We start from the raw sequence: 23,204 nt of genomic DNA, 5'->3' as shown, positions 1-23,204 counted from the left end.
CTGAGGACATGGGTTGCTAGATGGCCACTAGCACATCCGCAATACCCAGTCCCCATAGCTCTGTGTGCTTTTATTGTGTAAAAAAACCGATTTGATTCATATGCAAATGAACCTGAAATGAGTCCTGTCCCTGACTCATCTCACGTACAGGACTCATCTCAGGTTAATTTGCATATGCATCAAATCGGTTTTTTTACACCATAAAAGCACACAGAGCTATGGGGACTGGGTATTGCGGATGTGCTAGCGGCCATCTAGCTACCCATGTCCTCAGCTCTATACACAAAATCCCAATGACAGGTTCCCTTTAAATCTTTATCTGGGCAAATATTAACATAACATATGTAGTCATTTATCCTAAGGACAGCTCACACAATATATATACGTACAGTAACGGTACTGGCCAGAACAGGCTTGATTAGAATAAAAGGTTACACAAAATGCTTCTAAACATAAAAAGTTATAAATTTTTTTTTTTTTTAAGAAAATGTAAAATCTTCTTAGATTGTAATTACGGTTTATATTTTTATTCCTGTAGGTGCATAAGAGATTAAATTGTAACCTGCGGTAAATGCCTATATGCTGTAATATGCAGTCAGATTATAAGTGCCTCCAGACATGTTTTAATAAGTATATAGAGCAAATCTCTAACAAAAATTGTACAATATATACTATATTTCTCAATGCTTTGACAAAATATAGAAGAATTCAGCAGAATGGAAAAGCTTTCCTACAACTTTCTTGCCCTATATGACAAGGTGCTAACATGCAGTGCCCCCCATTAGTGCAGTACAAGCGGGTACTGCCTGTAGGGGTGCACTGTGCTGCCGGCTACCCTCTGTCATAGAAGTGAATTATAACATTACTTCTGCCTGCAAAATTTCTTATAATGCCGGTGAATGTGGGAGAAGGCCCAACGGGCCCTGAATGTTTTACTGTTTGAGACTTAGAAATGTCTAATGCCAACCCTGTGCATATCATAACATTTGGGGTTTTAGGGAACGTGTAATAAGATCGAATCGGATTTGTTTTAAAGAGAGAATGTGTTGGATAAACGGATTTATATGTAGCTTCTTATGTGAAAGGCGACTCCTCAATGAGGACGACCTGCCACTGTTGCTTTTTTAGCAAGGACTTGTATTCCCCATGAAATAAGTGGGCGTACTTCCTTAGAATCTAGCATTGTGCCGTTCCTCTGTAGTTCTATATTAAGTCCTAGACGCTCCGCTTGTCAATAGGGCATCCCCACACACTGATTGCAGTGTCACAGTGCGAACTAGTTTTGACAGCCTAATGTATTGAACTACTTTGCAATGATGTACATTAATTCACATTTCTTTGAATAGGTGCCAATGTGGAATGTGCTGACTATATATTACATTTTAGTTGAAGTCAATACACTGTATATTTTGTGCCCCATTTGGAGCTAGATCAGCACCTTTTTCTGCAAAGTTTGCTTTCGAGGAGCTGTACTAGCATTTTTAGAAAGTTTTAGTCTTGTTACATTATTTTTAACCTATTTATTTGATTGTTTTTACACGGGAGGTCAGGAAAGGTGATCGTGCTACTGAATATTGATATAAAATATTTTGCTGCGTTATTTAAAAGTTGCATTGCTAATTTGTCGGCTTGATCCTCATTTGAATAAGTAAACAGCACCTATGACTGGACTGATTTTACTTTGCTTCGAATCATTCCTCTCTCTTCTGTATGAGCGTCCATCACCTGATGATGAGGTTCATTTTCCCTATTTGTGACTTGAGCCCTTGTGGTTGAGATGAGTGTACCTGTTCTGTCTGCATGAGTTGATATTTTCAAGTATAATGTTTGACTAATGGAAAGCCTGTTTCTGGGGTTTTTTGTTAATTTGCAGGCTTGGACTATGTTTTAGTACGATAATTGTTGGGGAAAGATATTCCTTAAAACATTGTTATACTTCAATCTAATTGTATTACAAACTTCTGTTTTTACAGTTTCAGTCATTTTTGTAGAATAGGCGTTTGATACTTTGATTTTGAATACATGTTAAATTTCTGCTAAAGTGTTCATACAATCCAGTTCTATATGTCTTTTCAGGCGTAGAGAGAACACTTGCCGAGACTACTGTATGACACCTGATAATCTCATTCATGGGTCCTATTAATTTACATGAGATTCCCCAGATGTTGTACAATTGTCTCAACAATCTAAGAATACTTGTTGCACTCTACTGATATTTCCATGTGCAAGAATTAAAGCTTATTCCGCTCTTCCTTTGGATATATTCAAATCATTCTGATCTTCAAGAATAGGGTCCAATTCAAACATGCACAGAGGGTGCCGCTCATGGAAACATAAGGAACAGAGCGCAATAACGTCTTAGTCTATGCTAGGCTTTCCGAAAGGTTCAATTCATTATACTCAAAAAAACATAAACCTGTTAAAAGCATATCAAAGATAAAAGCTCAGATTTAAGCCGCCCGCTTAAATGTTGTCCTTCAACTTCATTCTTGGCACATACGCTGACCTCCCACAAGGGTTTTTAATCACCTCAATCTACCGTATATACTCGAGTATAAGACGAGTTTTTTGGCACATATTTTTGTGCTCAAAAAACCCCCTCGTCTTCTACTCGAGTCTAGGTCTTGGTTGCGAAAATTCGCTAAAAAATCGCATTCAAATTTTCGCATAAAAATTCGCATGAACTGGTATTTTCCCAAAAATCGAATATTCGCTTTAGTTGGTTTTTGTACTGTTAAAGTTATTGTTGATACCATATTGTTTTTCTTTGAAATAAATATTCAAAAACCTTTAACCTACTGATGCCTCAATTAATGTAATTTTATTGGTACGGTATCTATTTTTATTTTTGATATTTACCAGTAGCTGCTGCATTTCCCACCCTAGTCTTATACTCGAGTCAATAATTTTTCCCATTTTTTGGGGGTAAAATTAGGGGCCTCGGCTTATATTCGGGTCGGCTTATACTCGAGTATATACGGTATATGAAAAATGTATCATATCTTATGAAAATATATAAATGGACTCATAAAACATTTGTTTAAATAATTGCATAAAATCTAATACACAGATTGTTTTCATGCTTACATTATGTAAAAAAAAAAAAAAAAATACAGCAATTGCAGTTTTGCAGCTTTTCTATTTTTTACCTAGAAGCTGTATCCTTATATCCAGGGGTATGAATCCAATAGTGCAATTTTTTTTTTTTTTTTTTTTTTTTTTTTTTTTTTTCATATGAGACAGAGAAAACTATTTCTGCACCAAGTGCAATCTAGTTTTAACATTAGAAGGAAGATATCATTTTTAAAGATGCAAAGCCTGCAGGAAAAAATGAATCCATAAAACACCCCAAACTAAAATGGAGAGCGGCATTAAATACCATAAATTCCATCTGTCCTTACACTTTAGTTCTTATGAATATATATCGTACAACTCTTTCAATCCCATTCTGCCCAAAAGGGGAAAATATAAGATGTTATTATAGATCAAAGAAACATACTGGCTACAAGCATATAACTTGGTGATTCATAAAACTGTATGTTTGTAGCCAGTAATTTTCACCAGTCCATTTTTATGTTTTTATACAATGTGATACATTTTTCATACAGATGATTGAGGAGGGTATAAAAAAAAAAAATCATCTGAGAGGTCAGAGTCTATGCCACAGATGAAGTCAATTTAAGGATGAAATGTAAGTCTAGAGATTGTTGGACTCTGCACTTCTAGCTTTCAGATGCTTTTAACACTTATATTTGCAGGTATAATGGAACCTTTTAGAAAGCCAGTCATTATTGTGCCCTGCTGTCCCTTAAGTTTACTAAACCCTGAAGGTAACCGAGCCGTGTGGTACCATGTGGAAATGCCCAAATTGCACCCTATTCTTAAAGATCTGGATGATTAAAATCTGTCTGAAGGATGCAATAAGCGGAACTGTTTGTGTAAATTCCAGTAGAGTACCACAAGTATTTTAACTTTTTGTGATTTTGTGGGAACTGAGAAATTTCCCTTATTGTATTCAGCACCTGTCATTATATATCTTGTGTGTGTGATGTCAAAAATAATTTTTTTTTAAAAGTTGTCTCAACAACTGTAACGCCCATTATGCTCTCTTTGTCTCTTCTGCATTTCTTGTTATTGACACTTTAAAAGAAGCCATGACGGAATTTTTTTTTCTCTTGTTCTTCCTGTCGTGTGTATATATAGTTTTTCACTGTATATTTTGTGTATATTCTTTATTTTTTGTTGTAACCGTACTTCTGTTTGCTGTTGATGTCTAATGGGTTGTATGGAGTTTATTCTTGATTTTATGCAGTATGTCATTCCTGCTGCTGTAACTAGACGTTTTGGTGCTGCATGACTAATGTCTCTTCTGAATGTTTTATTTATGACTCAGGTTTTATTTTTTGTGATATATTTTATTTCTGAAGTGCAGTCTACATCACATTTTCTAGTCTTTTAGGCAAGCAAGAAAGATGACACAGGTTTTAGTTTTTTTTACACATCTGTTGTCTCTATTAAGGAATGTGCATGGATAACGCAGTATTTTGTCTCCGTTGTTTCAATTTAATAAAAGGTATAGTTTGATCATGAAAGCAGTTCTTGTATTTTACTTTAATGTGAAAAAAATATTAAACACATCCTACTTTACGCTTAAATTATACAACATTCAAGAATAGAGAATACCTGTCTGAAAAAAAACAAGGAACAAATAGATGTCACCTGTGAGAAGCAGATCAGATTTGCACAGCATGCAACTTCTACCAACACGTTTTCAAAGAAGCAAAAAATATTTTTGATTTTATTTTTGCTTTTTTATTTTTTACAAAAGAGTTGCTTACTGATTACTCAACAGTGACCCTCTATAGATGTGTAATAATGTTTACAGTGGTACCAGAAAGTTTGTGAACCCATTCGAATTTTATCACAGTCTACTTAAATTTTAGTTAAATAGATAAGATCCTCTTTAAGTCACATAAGAGAACCAAATACATTTAAAAGGGTATTCTGATTATATTAAAGGGGTTCTGCACTTTCAATTAACTGAGATCTATCCTCTGGATAGATCATCAGCTTCTGATCGGCGGGGGTCCGACACCCGGGACCCCCGCCGATCAGCTGTTTGAGAAGGCAGCGGCGCTCCAGCAGCGCCGCGGCCTTCTCACTGTTTACCGCTGGGCCGCCCGCCCACTGACGTCACGACTTGTATCAACTACAGTGGGCGCGGCTAAGCTCCATTCAAGTGAACAGAGCTTAGCCGCGCCCACTGTAGTTGATACAAGTCGTGACGTCAGTGGGCGGGCGGCCCGGCGGTAAACAGTGAGAAGGCCGCGGCGCTGCTGGAGCGCCGCTGCCTTCTCAAACAGCTGATCGGCGGGGGTCCCGGGTGTTGGACCCCCGCCGATCAGAAGCTGATGATCTATCCAGAGGATAGATCATCAGTTAATTGAAAGTGCAGAACCCCTTTAAGTTATCCCCTGTGCATAGGGGATAACAATATAACCATAATACCCCTTTTGTCATGCACAAAAATATATAATTTACCATGAATGTATTAGCCACCTAAATATGCAATTAAAAAGTGTGTGACGCTATACTTTCAGTAACTTGTCACCCCAGCCGTGACTTCCCAATAATTATATCATCAAAAAGTGTATTTATTTCATTCAATTCAAAAAGTGAAACTCATATATAGATTCATTAATGTTGATGATTATAGCTTACAGCTAATGAAAACCCAAAAGTCAGTATTAGGGATGAGCGAATCAACTTTGGATCCAAAGTCGATTCGTGTAAAACTTTGTTCTAATACTGTACGGAGCAGGAGCTCCGTACAGTATTAGAATGTATTGGCTCCGATAAGCCAAAGTTATTGCTTCCCGAATTCTCGCAAGACTTCGGGCAAGAACTTCATAAATTAATTTGTACTGTAAAAACATTTCCCGAACTTCGGCTCATCGGAGCCAATAGATTCTAGTACTGTACAGAGCTCCTGCTCTGTGCAGTATTAGACCAACGTTTTATGCAAATCAACTTCGGATGTTTCATCTGAAGTCGATTCGCTCATCCCTAGTCAGTATCTCAGAAAATTTGAATATTGTGGGAACGTTTAGTATTGTAGACTCATGGTGTCACACACTAATCGGCTTATCAACACAAAACACCTGCAAAGGTTTCCTAAGCCTTTAAATGGTTCCTCAGTCTGGTTCAGTAGGCTGCACAATCATGGGGAAGACTGCTGACTTGACAGTTGTCCAGATGACAGTCATTGACACTCTCCAAGGAGGGTAAGCCACAAAAGGTCATTGCTAAAGAAGCAGACTGTTCACCGAGCACTCTATCCAAGCATATTAATGGAAAGTTGAGTGGAAGGAAAAAGTTTGGTAAAAAAAAGGTGCATAAGCAACAGGGATAACCACAGCCTTGAAAAGATTGTCAAGAAAAGATAATTCAAGAATTTGGGGGACATTCACAAGGAGTGGATTGCAGATGGAGTGAGTGCTTCATGAGCCACCACACACAGACATATCTAGGACATGAACCACAACTGTCGCATTTCTTGTGTCACCCATGACCCAGAGACAACGTCAGAAGCGTCTTACCTGGGCAAAGGAGAAAAAGGACTGAACTGTTGTTCAGAGGTCCAAAGTCCTGTTTTAGATGAAAGTCAATTCTGCATTTCATTTGGAAATCAAAGTCCCAGAGTCTGGAGGAATAGTGGAGAGGCACACAATCCAAGTTGCTTGAGGTCCAATGTGAGGTTCCCACAGTCGGTGATGGTTTGGAGAGCTGTGTCATCTACTGGTGTTTGTCCACCCTGTTCTATCAAGTCTAAAGTCAGCGCAGCCATCTACCAGTCACTCCATGATTCCCTCTCCTGATAAGCTTTATGGAGATACTGATTTCATTTTCCAACAGGGCTTGGCACTTTCCTACCCTGCCAAAAGTACCATTACCCGGTTTAATAACCACGGTATTGCTGTGCTTTATTGGCCAGCAAACTCACCTGACCTAAACCCCATAGAGAATCTATTGGATATTGTCAAGAGGAAGATGGCACCAGACCAAACAATGTAGACGAACTGATGCTTGCTATCAAAGCAACCTGGGCTTCCATAACACCTCAGCAGTGCCACAGGCTGATCTCCTCCATGCCACGCCGCATTGATGCAGTAATTCATGCAAAAGTACCTGACCAATTGAGTGCATATACTGCGCATACTTTTCAGTAGGCCAACATTTCTGTCTTAATTTTTTTAATTGGTCTTATATAATTTATTTTCTCATATACTGACTTTTGGGTTTTCATTAGCTATAAGCCATAATAAATTAACATTAAAATAAATAAATACTTGAAATAGATCACTCCTGTGTGTAATGAATCTATATAACGAGTTTCACTTTTTTAAATTGAATTACTGAAATTAACTTTTCGATGATATTCTAATTTATTGGGATGCACCTGTACAGGACTAATCAACAGGCACCACAAACATCTTTAGAAGTCACTGCTGGGGTGACTAGTTACTGAAAGCATAGTTTCACACACTTTCTCCACTTTTTTTTATTACAGATTAAGCCATTTATAATCCACCTGTATATCAGCTTGTAGAAAATTAGCCAAATTCTTATTAGCATGGTTTTTATTGCATTAAGATTTGAGTTTTGATTTGATTATTGAAAAAAAAATACTGTATAACATATCTGAAATCCAAAATTCTGGTGTAGTAGGATCTATTTTTATAACTTGTGATCATATAAAGACACTTTTTTGCGATATTATCCCTTATCCAAGTTGCCATGTCAAGTTTTTTGGCTAGAGAATAACCATATAAAACGGGAAAAATTCTGGATGCTCTTACATAGCAGTTGGTAAAAATATGCCAGGGAATTTAATTTTTTATTGCTCTTGATTTACTATATATAGCAGTGTCATAAAATGGGTACATTTGCAAATAAGAAAACTAGTAACTAGGGACGAGAGAATCGACTTCGGATGAAATGTCCAAAGTCGATTCGCGTAAAACTTCATTCTAATACAGTATTAGAATGTTTTGGCTCCGATGAGCCGAAGTTATTGCTTTGCGAAGTCTCACAAGACTTCAAGCCATAACTTCATAAATTAGTTTGTACTGTAAAAAAAAAAAATTCCCAAACTGTTTCAGTTCCAAAGTACCACTTCGGGAAATGTTTTTTACAGTACAAATTAATTTATGAAGCAGTAACTTCGGCTCATCGGAGCCATTCTAATACTGTACAGAGCTCCTGCTCCGTATAGCATTAGAACAAAGTTTTATGCGAATCGACTTCGGATGTTTCATCCGAAGTAGATTCGCTCATCCCTACTAGTAACAAACTTTTAAAATTTGGAATGATGAACAATTTTCTAAATCCTTTTCCCTTTGTAAGATATTAAATCAAAACTCTCATATTTTATTATTTTTGTGTATTCGATGTACTATAGAGTGTATGTTGTTTCCACATGTGGGATAAAATTATGGTTAGATCTTAAATTGGAGACCACCAATCTCACACTAAATATTACTTACCGGTACTGTTTTAGTCGTGTTTAATGGGATTTTACTTGTGGTCTCTTAGAACCCACATTTTTTTAAGTCCTTTACTGCCCAACAGTCAGAAGCAAATCAACTACAGCTGTTTTTTGCCAGTAGAAAAGTAAATGTTGGCTACATTATACACCTCCTATTGCACAATATTAGAAACTTCTTTGCTAAATATTGTACAAAATTTTTTGTCTCTACATAAATGTACAAAACTATATGCTCTTCACCCATAAGGAGATATTGTATTCCCAAATCCTGACTCAGGCCTCTCACCCAGTTAAACCAATAGTCTGCGGTCTGCACTGATTAGGGGCAATCACCCAGAAACAGCTGTCAGCAGATGAGATGCTGCCTTATTTATTATCCAAGTCCCATATTAAGGCCTTTTAAAAGGTTGAACATTCACTTGTAGTATAGCTGCCTTACATCTGGTAGAATTAGAGGCAGCGCTCGAGATTGTCACTAGTTTCCAAACGGTTTTACTGTCTAAAATCAGGGCAGTTCTTATTTAGGTTTCCATCTGTTTGGAGAGGATAGGAAAAGTACTGTGTGGGCACCAGAAATGTGGATGAGGGATTGAGATGGATGGAATGTGCTGAAGAATACGGAGGCGGTGGTGATGTTACTAGATAACCAGGATCTGCTCTTGAGGAGGAAAGTCTACATACTGATCCCCCAGTAGAGGTAGAACTTGTTGCAGTGCTGGACTGTCTAGACTGGAGTCCTTAGGCTAGTACTGGTCAAAATCATCGGTAGAGATTCAGGAGGGTAACTGCGTAAGGTGAATCTCATCGGCTGTTGAGATGTCTGCTTCGGTCTCAAACATGTGCAGCAGTAGACGGCAACCAGGGAGCCAACGATGATGAAGGCAATGAATATGGACCCAACAACGAGGAATGGAACATATACAGGTTCTGCAAAATAAGATGTAATTATATAGGATGATATTAAATTTAATTGTTTGCACACATAACCACAAAAGGCTCTTTGCATTCTACCATAGCTTATATGCATGTTCTGTGATATGAGAAGGTATTTGCCCCACTCCTGGTAGACCTATAGATGTGTGTCCTTCCTTACCATGGCTTTTCTTTGAAATTTATCAAGGTGGTGCCCAGTGTGCAGCTTTTAAAAAAAAAAAGAAAGAAAGTTTTTGGTGTTTCTCTGATGGCTACCGTATGCCACTCCTCTCGAGGTATTCTGAACCAAGGTAAGGAAAGACACATCTGTATATAAACCAAAAATGAGCAGATATGTGGTGGTTTCAGGGAGAAAGTAAGATGGTAAAGGGAAGCAAAAGTTGAGACAAAAATAAGGAGTGGTTGGAGTTACATAGAGGACCGTACAGTTATAAAGGGAATCTGTCACCTGCTTTTTACTATTTTAAGCTGGCACCATCGCTATGTTCAGTAAAGTACCTTATTTCCAGCAGTCTTCTTACTTTATTTTGTTTTGTAGTTTTGATATAAAAGCGCTTTTTGTTATGCTAATTAGGGTCCAAGGTGCCCAGAGGGGTGTATTTTTCAATCTCCGGTGCCTAGTGACGCCCCCCTGCAGTGCCCAAGAACGCCTCCTGATCATCAAATAACCTCCCACAGCCCGGCAAATGGTTCCGCCCCCTCCCCACGTCATAGTCTACCTTATAGAAATGCCCCGTCCTTCTTCCTGTCTGCGGCCAGAAAGCGCCTGCGCGATCATCAACCTCCTGAGGGCAACAGCCTCAAAAGTCTCACTGGGCATGCGCCGAGCCCAGTGATGTGCCCTCAGGAGGTTGATGATCGCGCAGGCGGTACTGCACCTGCGCGAGTTTTCTGGCCGCAGACAGGAAGGACGACGGGGCATTTCGATAAGGTAGACTATGACGTGGGGAGGGGGTGGAACCGTTTGCCGGGCTGTGGGAGGTTATTTGATGATCAGGAGGCGTTCTTGGGCACTGCAGGGGGGCGTCACTGGGCACCGGAGATTGAAAAAAACGCCCCTCTGGGCACCTTGGACCCTAATTAGCATAATATAAACATCGCTTTTATATCAAAACTACAAAATGAAATAAAGTAAAAAGAAGACTGCTGGAAATAAGGTACTTTAGTCAACATAGCGATGGTGCCAGCTTAAAATGGTAAAAGCAGGTGACAGATTCCCTTTAACTATGATATAAGTAAGGTTAGCACTACAAATACCTATGTTACAAACACTCATATACATCCTAGAATATTGACTAATTATGCTAGTTTTGTTTATTAATGAAAGTGAAATGATGTAACCAAGCACTTTACCTGTATTATACCATTGAAGTGAGTATTGTAGCTGTGGGTTTTCTACATGCTCTGCACCGTACCAGCTGCCTGACTCATGTCCCATCTACTCAGTGCAAGCTGCTAAGCTACCTTAGCCTGTGAGCAGGAAGCGAACACTTTAACGCCATAAATTATGAGGCCGTGTTGTGTTCCAACATCAACACATGGGCAGGAGGAGAAACACATGCATAAGAAATGCTGAGAAATCTCCTTTACCCACACAAAAATCAAATTGCTCTTCTATGTAACACATCTGCAGCCTCCCCTCATATTTACTCCGGGTGACTGCATCTTTGGGGCACGATTGGCATGTTTTTCAAAGCCAATTCATTAAATAAAAAGCCATGAATTTAGTCAAAAAGTTAGCGTTCTATATCAGAAGTAATATTTTCATATTTATCACAAACCAGAGCGGTTTAGAGCACGTTATAGCTAATCACCGTTGCAAGAAGTTACTTTGTGTCAAGAAGCACTGAAAAGAAAATCTGACCCCAAGATCAAGGTTGTACCACAGAAGCAGTCCACGTGGCCACTATTAGGCCGTTGATGAGGACTACTATGTCCTGTGTTGTAAAACCAGGAATTATGTTTGAGGGCCCTTTTTTATTTGTACATCACAAGGTCTTTTCATCTTTGTATACATGTATATCTTTCATCTAGTGTAGCATTTTAAGAAGGCCTCATGCACTACAGGTCTGTAATGTATTGCTATAGACTGCATGGCGTCCCTTTTGACTAGGCATGGACTGATCATGTGGGCCTCCAAACCAAGATTTGACCTGTGAGTGTTGAGCACAACTGCAACAATTTACTGTCTCTCACTCCTGACTCCTCTACGCCAAGCAGCACCTGCTGCACCAAGTCCTGATGCCCTTCAACATCTGTTTGTTTTTTCCTATGATCTGTAATTTTTGTTGTTCGTGTGTGGTCTGAATCATTCTGGGTCTTATTAGTTTAGAGGCCTGGTCTAGGGTCTAATCAAATTTTTGGGTATGTTCCAGGTTCTTAATTTGGTCAGGTCTAAATTCTGAATTAATTTAAGTTTCCGTCCTTGGGGTCTGAATTAATATAATGGTGTGATGAAAAAGGGGGGTCTGGAAATTTGATAGGGGGTGCATCTTTTTTCTGATTATGTTGCTGTTTTTGTCTGTACAGTATCTGCATCCTTAGGGATTATTATTTTGGCAGTATTGTATTTGGTGCATTGGACAGCACTCTAGCTACAGCAATCAGACACCTTGGGAAGCAGCATGGCAGTGTTTAAAGATAGGTGGAGGCTACAGAAGTGAGGGTCGAAAGGTGGTCTATGCAGTAAACTTTGCAGTTAGTTGCATCCTTGAAGTATAGGCCCGATGGAGTAGAAAAGAAAAATGGATAAGTCCAGTCAGAGATGTTAAATGTCCGCAATCGGCATTATCGACAAGCTCAGATATTGGCCCCTAATCCTGCTGGTTTAAACCCTGGACTTTATGTACAGCAGCAGTCCTAAAGGGGTTAAGGACCAGGCCAATTTTTGTTTTTTCCTTTCCTATCTTCAAAAAAGCCACAGCTTTTAAATTTTTATTCATATAGTCAATTTTACGGGACAAATTGTATTTATTTATGGTATAATTTTATTTGCCATATTGGAAAACAGAAAGAAAAAAAATTAAATTGAACAAAAAGAATCCGACCTTGTTTTTGGGGGTTTTGTTACTATGCTGTTCACAGTGCTAAAAGTGACGTGCCTTATTCTTTGGGTCAGTACAGTTACAGCAATACCACATTTGTACAGTTTTTATTAAGTTTTACTACTTTACTGATAACATTTTTATATTTCTGTCGACAGAGCTATGCGTGAGATTTTTTATTTTTTTTTGCTGGGTTAAAAGGGTATTCCAAGACTTTAATACTGATGACCTATCCTCTGTATATGTCATTAGTATATCATCAGTCCAACACCCAGGACTTCTGCCAATCGGCTGTTTAAGAAGACGCCAGCGGCCTTTTCCATGCTCACCAAGCACAGATCCGTACATTGTATATCGGTTGTGCTCGGCCCCGTTCACTTCTGTGGGGCTGAGCTGCACCTAAGCCATGTGACCGATGAACATGTCGTCGCTGGCCTAGGAAAGGCTGAGAGAAGGCCTTCTCCAACAGCTGATTGGCGGGGCCCTGAGTGTCAGACCCCACCAATCAGTTTTAAAATCTCAGAAAACCTCTAACTGTAGTTTTTATTTACACCGTTTTGGGGGTACATATGACATCACTTTTTATCCAATTTTTTGGGGACAAGATGACCATAAAAGGGTGAATCACGCATTTTTTGTTTTTCTGTTACACCATTCACCATGTGGGACAAGTATTTTATTAGTTTGGACATTTTTGGACGTTGGGATGCTTATGTTTATTTTTATTTGAAAAAATGGGAAAGGAAAATATATATATATATATATATATATATATATATATATATATATATACGACAAATGACGAGGCAGCACTTCCAGCTTTCAATGATAGGGTGAAGACCCCAAAAAAACTTTAATCGAGCAACGTTTCGGCCTACTCAATGAGGCCTTTATCAAGCTTGATAAAGGCCTCATTGAGTAGGCCGAAACGTTGCTCGATTAAAGTTTTTTGGGGGTCTTCACCCTATCACTGAAAGCTGAAAGTGCTGCCTCGTCATTTGTCCTGTATATATCGTGAAGGAGGGGCCGTCCTCTGAGGAATTGCACCCAGTGCACAACGTCTGACTGTGCTGCTGCATTATTTGTGTTTTTTATATATATATATATATATATATATATAAAAAAAAAAAATTTTTACTTTGTTGTAATTTTTAGTCCCCCTAGGTGGCTTGTTCATGCAAAATTCTGATCACTTGTACCATAGACTGCAATAAAATACTACTGCAATGTATGAGTTTTTTCACTCCTTGCCTGTCAAGCCATGCCACAATCATGACTTTGCAGGCAGCTTACTATGACAGGTCTGGTCATAGTAAGGCCCCAGACTGTCATAACAACTGCCCCCTTTCTCTGGATAACCCCTCAGATGCTGCAATCCCTGTTGACAGCGGCATCCGAGTTAAATTACTAGGATCTACATCATCACTGATTCTGGTCACTGCCGGCAGATGTTAGCTTTCAGCTGGCACCCACTATATATGGAGTCAACCCAGATTAAGCATTAAGAGGTTAAAATAATCTAAATTGTATCCATAGGTTGCCAATATAGGCTACAAAGACTGTTTAGAAGTCGGAGATCTATTCCACATCTGGTGGAATCTGTTTTGAGTAAAGGTGTAACTCATGTTTTCATAAAAAAAAGTTGCATCATTATGAATAAAGCAATCTTTAGTTTCTTCATATACCACTGTTTTGGTTGAGCTTTTCCCTTAGTTCTGTTTGTTTTGAACCCTACAATATGAAAATCTTCTCAAGATGGCTCCTCTGCCAGTTCTGAGGCCGAAACTGTCTTCCCTCACTTCCCATACACAAGTGCTTTAGCCAGCCAATCAGGTTGGGCTAGTTCACATCTTTTATCTTTGGCTAAATCCGCCCATATTCCACAGCAGAAACCCCTCTGGTTTCTGCCACGCTATTTCAATGTGGCAGACCTGCTTATTCCCACTGAATGGAATTAAACCACCAGCGGTCACCCACCACTGTTTCCAGTGGCGTCTATGTGGACACTGCAACAAGAAAAGACATCTCCTTTCTTGGCATGATAGCTGAAGATAAACCCTGGCCACATAAACGACCGCACCAATAGTTGGTGTAGAGTGTCTATCCGTACAACAGATTTATTATCCAGTGGGAGCCTTTGTGATAAATCTGTTGCAGGGCTAGACAGCCCATGTAAGTTACGCTTTGTACAGGATTATTAAATCTGCTCAATCGTTTGCAAAAGCTGCCACAAAAAAAAAAAAAAAAAAAAAAAACATTTTCTGGAGTTTTTTTTTAGTAGTAAAAACGCCAGATAAAACTCATGTGTGTGAGGATCCTTAAACAGATGTTTTTTTTAAAAAAGACTGCCCCAGTCCGTTGTGTCATTTTATAATGTCAAGTGGCACAGACATATATTGTGCTGTTTGTATGGTAGATAGTTACAGAGGACTCCCCAAGACTGCTGTATTCATGTGGAAGCTGCCCCTTCTGCCTACCTCCACCCTCCATGTGACAGTATATTACATATTCCTGTACTGTATGGCGCTATATGAATAGTAATATATCACATGTGTTGCTGTTTTTTTCCATTTATTAATGTCATATTGCAATTTTTGTAAAGCCACATTTTAACTCCCTTTTCATTATAGGAAGGCAATTTCCACTATTCGAATGCATGACTGGCTTACTACAGCCTCACATCTGTCTAGCAGCCCGGGAGTTAACATGTCAGACCGCGGCCTGGTTTCTGTAAAGTCTGCGAGGCCAATTTGACACATTCCAAGTAAAATATCCCAGAAGTCGGCCTACCGCTATGTTCCCTAACTGACTCCTGCTCACACGCAATAACAGAGGGACTATAATATCACATAATGACTGTGCAAATAATGTCCGTCCACGTAGAACGCATATTGCCCCAATCTTCAGCAATAAGCTGCAGCTCAATGCAGTCTATTCAGGGCATGGCTCCCAGTCAGGTCAATGGAATACAGGTTAAACCCCCTTGGGAATCAACTATTGGGAAATACGGGGGAGGGGGCAGAAAGTCAATAAAATAAATCACTTCATATCAGAGTATAGGAAATGCTTCATACACTTATTGCCTTTGATTTAGGTTCTAGCTTCCGAACTTGTGGTACATTAGCCTCGGGGGGTACATGCCGTGTCCTCGTTCTGTAACTTGAAGCTCCCGGGCCTTAATTCAAAGTCTGTAAAAGCCCCCCCGCCGCCTCATCTGCCATATGTGATTTATGATACTTTTGTCTTCTTATGTGACATCTTATTGAGGTCTAGGTTTTTCTGAGCTGATTTTTATGTGGGAAAAATGCAGAATACTACAAAGTGTATGACAGTAGACAGATCTCATATACACTTTGTGCATCGCGAAGGGTGAGATCTGGACGATACCGAATCAAATCAGCAACAAATATCGCAAGCAATACATGAGGATTTTGGTTCGGAAACGCAGAGAAATTTGTTTGTCAGCCCGCAGCTGTGTGCAGGTAGCCTTACACTGCGTTAGGAGATCCGGCAGCCTGTTCTTGGCATAGATGCTGGTTGTCGGACGGCCAAAAAAATGCTGCGTCCAGCGGTATTTGTGCGTCTGAAACCTGGCATTTATGCCAGAAAACAGCTGGATACTATTATAGTCAATGGGCTCCAGCAGTGAAATCTGGTAGCCTGTTCCTCTGCTGGATCAGGCTACAAGATTTCAGAAAGCACATGTGAACCTACCCTTAGAGAGTTTTGCGGACTATATGAATAAGGCTTCAATCAAACAAGGGACTAGTGCTATACTTCACCGAAGATAAGTGTGGCAGCAGCTTACCCCTCTCTACCTGTAGAAGTGACCTTGGATAACTGGACAATCGGACTGACCCCTATCTAAAATGTGTGGCCAGTTTTACCTACTATGCTACAAGAGTGGTGATCCTGAGGACTGTTATTGCATGGGAATGGGGATGGGATGTATTTATTCTGTAGATCCATATGAAAGTAGAAGAAAGTTCCAAATCATCTAGAAACTGAGTTGTGACAGAATATACAGGTCCTTCTCAAAAAATTAGCATATTGTGATAAAGTTCATTATTTTCTGTAATGTACTGACAAACATTAGACTTTCATATATTTTAGATTCATTACACACCAACTGAACTATGCTAATTTTTTGAGATAGGAATTTGGGGTTTTCATGAGCTGTATGCCAAAATCATCAATATTAAAACAATAAAAGGCTTGAACTACTTCAGTTGTGTGTAATGAATCTAAAATATATGAAAGTCTAATGTTTATCAGTACATTACAGAAAATAATGAACTTTATCACAATATGCTATTTTTTTTTAGAAGGACCTGTATTAGAATATTATCTCCCGTTGTGTTCATTGACATAATGGTTCCTTAAAGGAGTAAAAGAAGGAAGTGCATGTAGTTCCCGAAAATGGACATACACCTACGTCAAGGATATCTCCTGGGCGTTGTCAATGTCCCTCTGTATAATACATAGTTATATGCACTCCTCTTGCAACTCCAATGATCGGGGGTGGGGGACTGATTACAGTAGTTAACTCTTTAGTGTCACTATCAATCGTGAGGCCAGTACATTTACGCAACATGGGGCACATTTATTAAGACCCGCATTTTAGACGCCGTTCTTAATAAAGCATCGTAGCTGGCGGTGGCGCAGGCCTCTCCATAACTTTGGCACATCCAGCGCCGATTCTAAATGTAAGACAGCTTCCAAGCTGGCTTATAATTTAGACTATTTTCTACGCCTGAAAAAGGCGTAGAAAATGGTAAATGAGATGTCATGCCCACTTATTTAGACCTGGTGAGAGCGGGGCGAAGTTGCAGATTGCGGTGCGACTAACTGTTGCGCCGCAATCTGCACCTGTATATACGCCTAATTTAATGACTCCCTATATGCTTCATGCTAACACTGCACTATATTATGTTTCTCTGCCATGTATCTGTCCCAAAAAGTGGCGCACATCAAGGGTTTCTGCACTTTTTTCAAACATGCTCAACTTTGTGAGAAAGTGTCCAAAATTTGGTCCAATTCTAGATTTAAAATACGTCTCAAAGTAAGCCAATCAATAGTTAGTATAGAGTCAGAGAAAGGGGTCTATCCTTGCACCATATTTATCATCAATCTGGAGCCCCTGTGATAAATCTGGTGCAGATCTCTACAGCCTGTTTAAGCTTACACCACCTACAGCAGGGATCAGCAACCTCTGGCACTCCAGCTGTTCAGGAACTACAACTCCCAGAATGATTCATTCAGTTCAATGGGAATAAGAAGAACAGTCAAGCAGGTTTGCATGCTGGGAATGGTAGTTTTACTGCAGCCGGTGTGGCGAAGGTTGCTGATCCCTTTGTGGGACTTTGTATCTACAGCCCTTATGTACAATAGCAGATCTATCTGTCTCCATGGTTACAGACTACAAACAAACCCTGTGTGTAGTCTGGTCCTGCAGCCATGTGTTACCTCCTCTCATTCATCCTGTCCTCTTGCTAAAAGTTGGTCAAAAGAAGAGGGGAAGGATGGAAAAACCTAATCACAGGATTTGTTTGTAGTATGTAACGATGAAGATACATACATAGGCCTATATAGGACCTGTAGACACAGAATTTATAGTTACTGTGCGGTATATTTTAATTTTAGATTAGGGACAAAAAAATGTCTATGATGTATGAACATCCATTGATATTTGCCTTGGGCCATTTGCAGCAGTGTTTCAACTACAGTTTTATACATGAGCCATATTGTACTGATGACGTTAGCAAGTGGCCTTATGTATAATGTATTTCTACCTGCAGTAAACCCCTGTATACAGATACGACTGGGGGGCTGTTAATTGCATCTGAAGCTAATGACAGCAGCATTATTAGACACAGACATATCTGTGAGTCACGTCTACTCCCTTATGTAACCAGCTAACTATTTTACCAGTGGACCCTGTAGGCTCGCCGGTTAGAAGGCATTAGAGTGTTTGATTATATGTTATAGGTATATAAGAAAAGGATATTGTTGTATGAAATTCAATCTAGCATTATCAGGCATAGTGCTACTTCTGTCACAGAGCTTTACATTAATGGCCCTCTGCGCTGTACATATTAAAATACACTTCAGACAGGGCATAAAACGCCCTCCACTGGGACTATTTTGCTGTGAAGTATTGTACAGGAGGTTGGGTGTAGTATTACAGGACTCACCCCAGGTAATTTGGTTAGAGCAGTACACATTGCTGCACAAGAAATTCTATGCATTGCTTAACTTGAGTGGTTTTAAAGAAATTTACGACTGACTGAGGCCGTGCCAAGGACTCGCGAAGAAATGATTATTTTTTTCTAGATGATTTTTAGGATTTAGATATAAAAATATACTGTACTTGTATAAATACTAAGAGGACATAGATCAGGAAATCCATGATACAGAATGGTGCATTTGTTAGATGTATGCGTGTGTCGTATGCACACATAGCAGAGCTGAATTTGTCATTTAACTCTTTGGGGTTAGATTGTGCACAAGGATAACTCTATATATAGACTGAGTTCGTTGAGGAGGACCACCCTCTGGACTCCAGAGCCAAAAGAGCAGAAGTTTATATGAATATGTTACTGGTTATACTGAATATTACCCCAGAATTATGAATATAAAACAGTTCAGCTCAAAAACATGACGCCTGCAGACTGGACTGCATTTTCAAAAGGATGGGTTCCCTTTAAAAGCAAAGAATATTGGAAATAATTAGAAGACTTCCTTAACTCCTGCCATGCTGGTTCACTGGGTATGGGCTGCCAATAGAGAGATGTCAGAGGAAATCCCTGGAGATTTCACTAGAGATAGATGGATAGAAACAATAGATAGATATAAGATAGATAAATATTAGATAGATAATAGATAAATATGCAATAGATATGAGATAGGCTGATAGATACTAGATAGATAAATATTAGATAGATAATGGATATTGTAGATAAAAATATTAGATAGGCAGATACATATTAGGTAAATAGATATTAGATAGATATGAAAAAAGATATGCAATAGATAGATATTAGAATTGATAGATAATAGATGCTAGATAGATATATTACATAGATATTAGATGATTGATAGATAAGTAGGTACATAGATTAATTATGTATTTTCGATACAGAAGTCTGATACATCACTTGTGCACAGCATCCTATCAATGGTAATGACTGCAGCAAAGAATTTCTCATTGAGTTGGATATAGATGTAACAATTATCACTATTAAACTGACCATTTTTACCATCGTTAGTAATTGTAGCATCTGAGAAAAATACATCAGGGCCAATGCAAATGCAGGATGTTTCCCCCCCTACATTAGGGTCGTCGCGTGGGGGGGAGATCACTTGCATGGCAGCTCCAAAAAAAACAAAAAGGGTAATAATTGCTGTCCGTATAATGGCCAAATCTGTACGCCTATGACCTGTTATTACATTATTATTATGATATTATTATTATTTACAGCCAAGCAACCAGAGACTAGAGTGCGCTCAATGTGAGGCTGGGGTGCTTAGGACCCACCAGTAAAATGTACAGCTACATGCAAATATTACCTGAACCCCATTCGCAAATCCCTAAAACTGCACCAACACATTTATTTTCAGCAGGTGCCCACTGGCTATCCTGTGCCTCAGCCGTTCTGTGGTGGAGACCCTGCCTCTGTCTCCTCAGCCACCCGGTGCAACTATAATAATGAACTATTAGTTTATTAAATAATCGACTCCGTTTTTCTATGGTGACATAGGCTGGTTGAGATGCTGTACACTGAATGTCTGTGTCTAGTGCAGTCATGTTGCATGTACCATTTGTGCAGGGGGTGGGGGGGGGGGGACTAGGGGCCCACCATAAGATTTACCTGCTCCCCGGGGGGGGGGACCATTCCGAGCCTGGGTGTGCTGGTACTTGTAGTGCCTGATCTGCCATAGAGGACCTATGGCAGTGATGGCTAACCTCCGGCACTCCAGCTGTAGGAAAACTACGACTCCCAGCATGTTCTATTCACTTCTGTGGAGCTCTGAGAATAGCCAAGCAAGTGTGTATCTTGGGAGTTGTAGTTTTACCACAGCTGGAGTGCCGGAGGCTAGCCATCACAGACCTATGGTGAGTGACTAGCAGGATACTCACGGGCAGTGACTCCAGTGTTCTCCAGCTCCCTGTCATTGGTACAGCTGCCTTGTTCCAGTCTGGCATCTGACGCTGCACAACAATAGCGCAATGAGCAGGAGCCGCAACAGATAGTGGCGTCCACTGTATCAAAATCCTCCGGGCACTGGAATCCCGCCTGGTACTTGCCATCAGTGTCCACCCATCCATGACAGTACTCCCCCTGTGCCCTGGCATGACCCCAAGTAAAGAAGAAAAGCATCAAGTAGCATCCCAGTAACCTCATGGTTACTCCACTGTTGCCAGACTAAAGAAAGTGGTCAGGGTGCAGCAGCAGGAATGGTACTTCAATCCTCCTAAAAATCCCCCATTGAATTTGTACTCAGGTCCATATGCATGGCCATGAAGACAGGAGGACATGTGGCACTGGAAGAGACTGTCAGATCATTCAGCCCAAGATTTGGCCAGCACAGCATCCACCTCCAACACATAGTGCTGCTCCTCTGATGGGGGTCTTGTAGTGGTCTCTCAGGGCTTCATGCTCAGAATTCAGGATTTGCATCGGTGAGCAGGGTTCTTGTCATTACCCGGTGGCTCTGCTCTGTGTTCCCTGTAGCTCCAGGGCTTTGGTAGATCTGCTGCTGGTTTCTCTCACTTGCAGTCAGCCTCTGGTGGTCTCTGACTTCTGTATGGGCAGAGCAAACAGAAGCAGGTCAGAATTCACAGAGCAAATGAGTTCTTTGGAAATTCCAGGGCAGAGCAATGATTTCAGGACCCGTCACAAGTGCTCTGTGTTGCCTTCAGCCAAGAGCTGACTAGGAAATCTGAGGCTGGGGTCTGTCTCAAGTTGAGGGCAGCTCCTGCCTTCTCTTATGTGCAGTCATCCTCTGGTGGTCTCCCTCTGTGAATGTCTGGCAGCCTGCTAGAGCCCCCCTGGCTGTCACTCCCAGGGTCACAAGGCAGCTAATGAGAGGAGCCCCCTGCCACTCACTACTAGCCATTGTCACTAATATAGAGGCTGAGCTTGGCCTCCCCTGGGAGATGCCTCACAATGGAATCCGGCACACAAGCCCCCCTCATTACTCACAATTTATTTCTAAATGCAGCCTAATTTCAAGTGGTTTTCTGCTGAAAGAAACCTCATTCATCATTGCTGGGGCACCTTTCTATACATTTACTACAGCCTATACTAAAGGGTGTATATATATATATATATATATATATATATATATATATTTCATCAGGCTGGATTTGTGGCTCCCTGCTATGAATGTTTAACTAATCTCTCATATCCATTTATTATGGAAGCTTGAAAATGAATGGAAATGCTAAATAATTAATTGGAATAATGTATTAAAGGTCGGGTGACCACCTGGTGCCAGATGATCAGCTTCCATCCTGCCAGGTTGAATTTTATGCTTTTCATTCCAATGGATTTTGTTCCTGAGGAAACTAGCAAAATACTTGTTGTAGGCAGTTACAGGAGGCAATTAGCGCAGATATTTTCACTGGACTCCAGAAGGTCAGTGTAATGAAGGTCAAGTGGTATCGCCTCCATCATTAGCGAGAAAACTTTGCATTGCAAATTACTTCATTCACTCAGGACGAAGGAGCTGCATATGAATTGTTACATTTTAGACCTTGGAGACACCTGATAATATCCAAGGGCAGTGCAAGTCATTGTGATCAGGATTCAGGACCAATTTGCCTGTTAAACAAGCATGAAGCACTGCAGGCCTGAGCAGAAGGAGCAGAGAAAAAAGAAAAGACAAAAAATAGAGAATATAAGTGATTTCAAGGACATAACCATTATGGGTATAGAGATGAACTCCAGCCTGGGAACCTAAGGGGCCCACATGGTCCCCTTCCACATATAAGGAGGTCAATTCTTTAAAATACAGCTAGTTAGGGGGCTAATTTTGCATTGAGACTTAAGGGCTCTTTCACACCTGGGTTATTGTCTTCCGGCATAGAGTTCCGTCGTCGGGGCTCTATGCCGGAAGAATCCTGATCAGGATTATCCTAATGCATTCTGAATGGAGTGAAATCGATTCAGGATGCATCAGGATGTCTTCAGTTCCGGAACGGAACGTTTTTTGGCCGGAGAAAATACCGCAGCATGCTGCGCTTTTTGCTCCGGCCAAAAATCCTGAAGACTTGCCGCAAGGCCGGATCCGGAATGAATGCCCATTGAAAGGCATTGATCCGGATCCGGCCTTAAGCTAAACGTCGTTTCGGCGCATTGCCGGATCCGACGTTTAGCTTTTTTAGAGTGGTTACCATGGCTGCCGGGACGCTAAAGTCCTGGCAGCCATGGTAAAGTGTAGTGGGGAGCAGGGAAGCAGTATACTTACCGTCCGTCCGGCTCCAGAGTGACGTCAGGGCGCCCCACGCGCATGGATGACGTGATCACATGGCACGTCATCCATGCGCATGGGGCGCTCTGACATCATTCTGGAGCGCCCCGGGAGCCGCACGGATGGTAAGTATGCCGCTCCCCGCTCCTACTATGGCAACCAGGACTTTAATAGCGTCCTGGCTGCCATAGTAACACTGAAAG

The 23,204-nt window shown here is 40.4% G+C and overlaps 1 protein-coding gene across 1 annotated transcript; it reads right to left on the bottom strand.

Moving 5' to 3' along the window:
• Positions 1-8,356: 8,356 nt before the first annotated feature.
• SHISA3 (shisa family member 3) lies at positions 8,357-21,212 on the bottom strand. The gene is given in 3 exon segments (XM_044292407.1): positions 8,357-9,277; positions 9,279-9,475; positions 20,666-21,212. Coding segments are annotated over 3 exon segments (699 nt in total). The 5' UTR covers positions 20,931-21,212; the 3' UTR covers positions 8,357-9,040.
• Positions 21,213-23,204: the final 1,992 nt, after the last annotated feature.

The sequence above is a fragment of the Bufo gargarizans genome, chromosome 1 (assembly GCF_014858855.1).
Source record: "Bufo gargarizans isolate SCDJY-AF-19 chromosome 1, ASM1485885v1, whole genome shotgun sequence".
Lineage (NCBI taxonomy): Eukaryota > Metazoa > Chordata > Amphibia > Anura > Bufonidae > Bufo > Bufo gargarizans.
The sequence above is the reverse complement of the archived record's forward strand: the minus strand, read 5'-3'. Positions and strand labels throughout refer to the sequence as shown.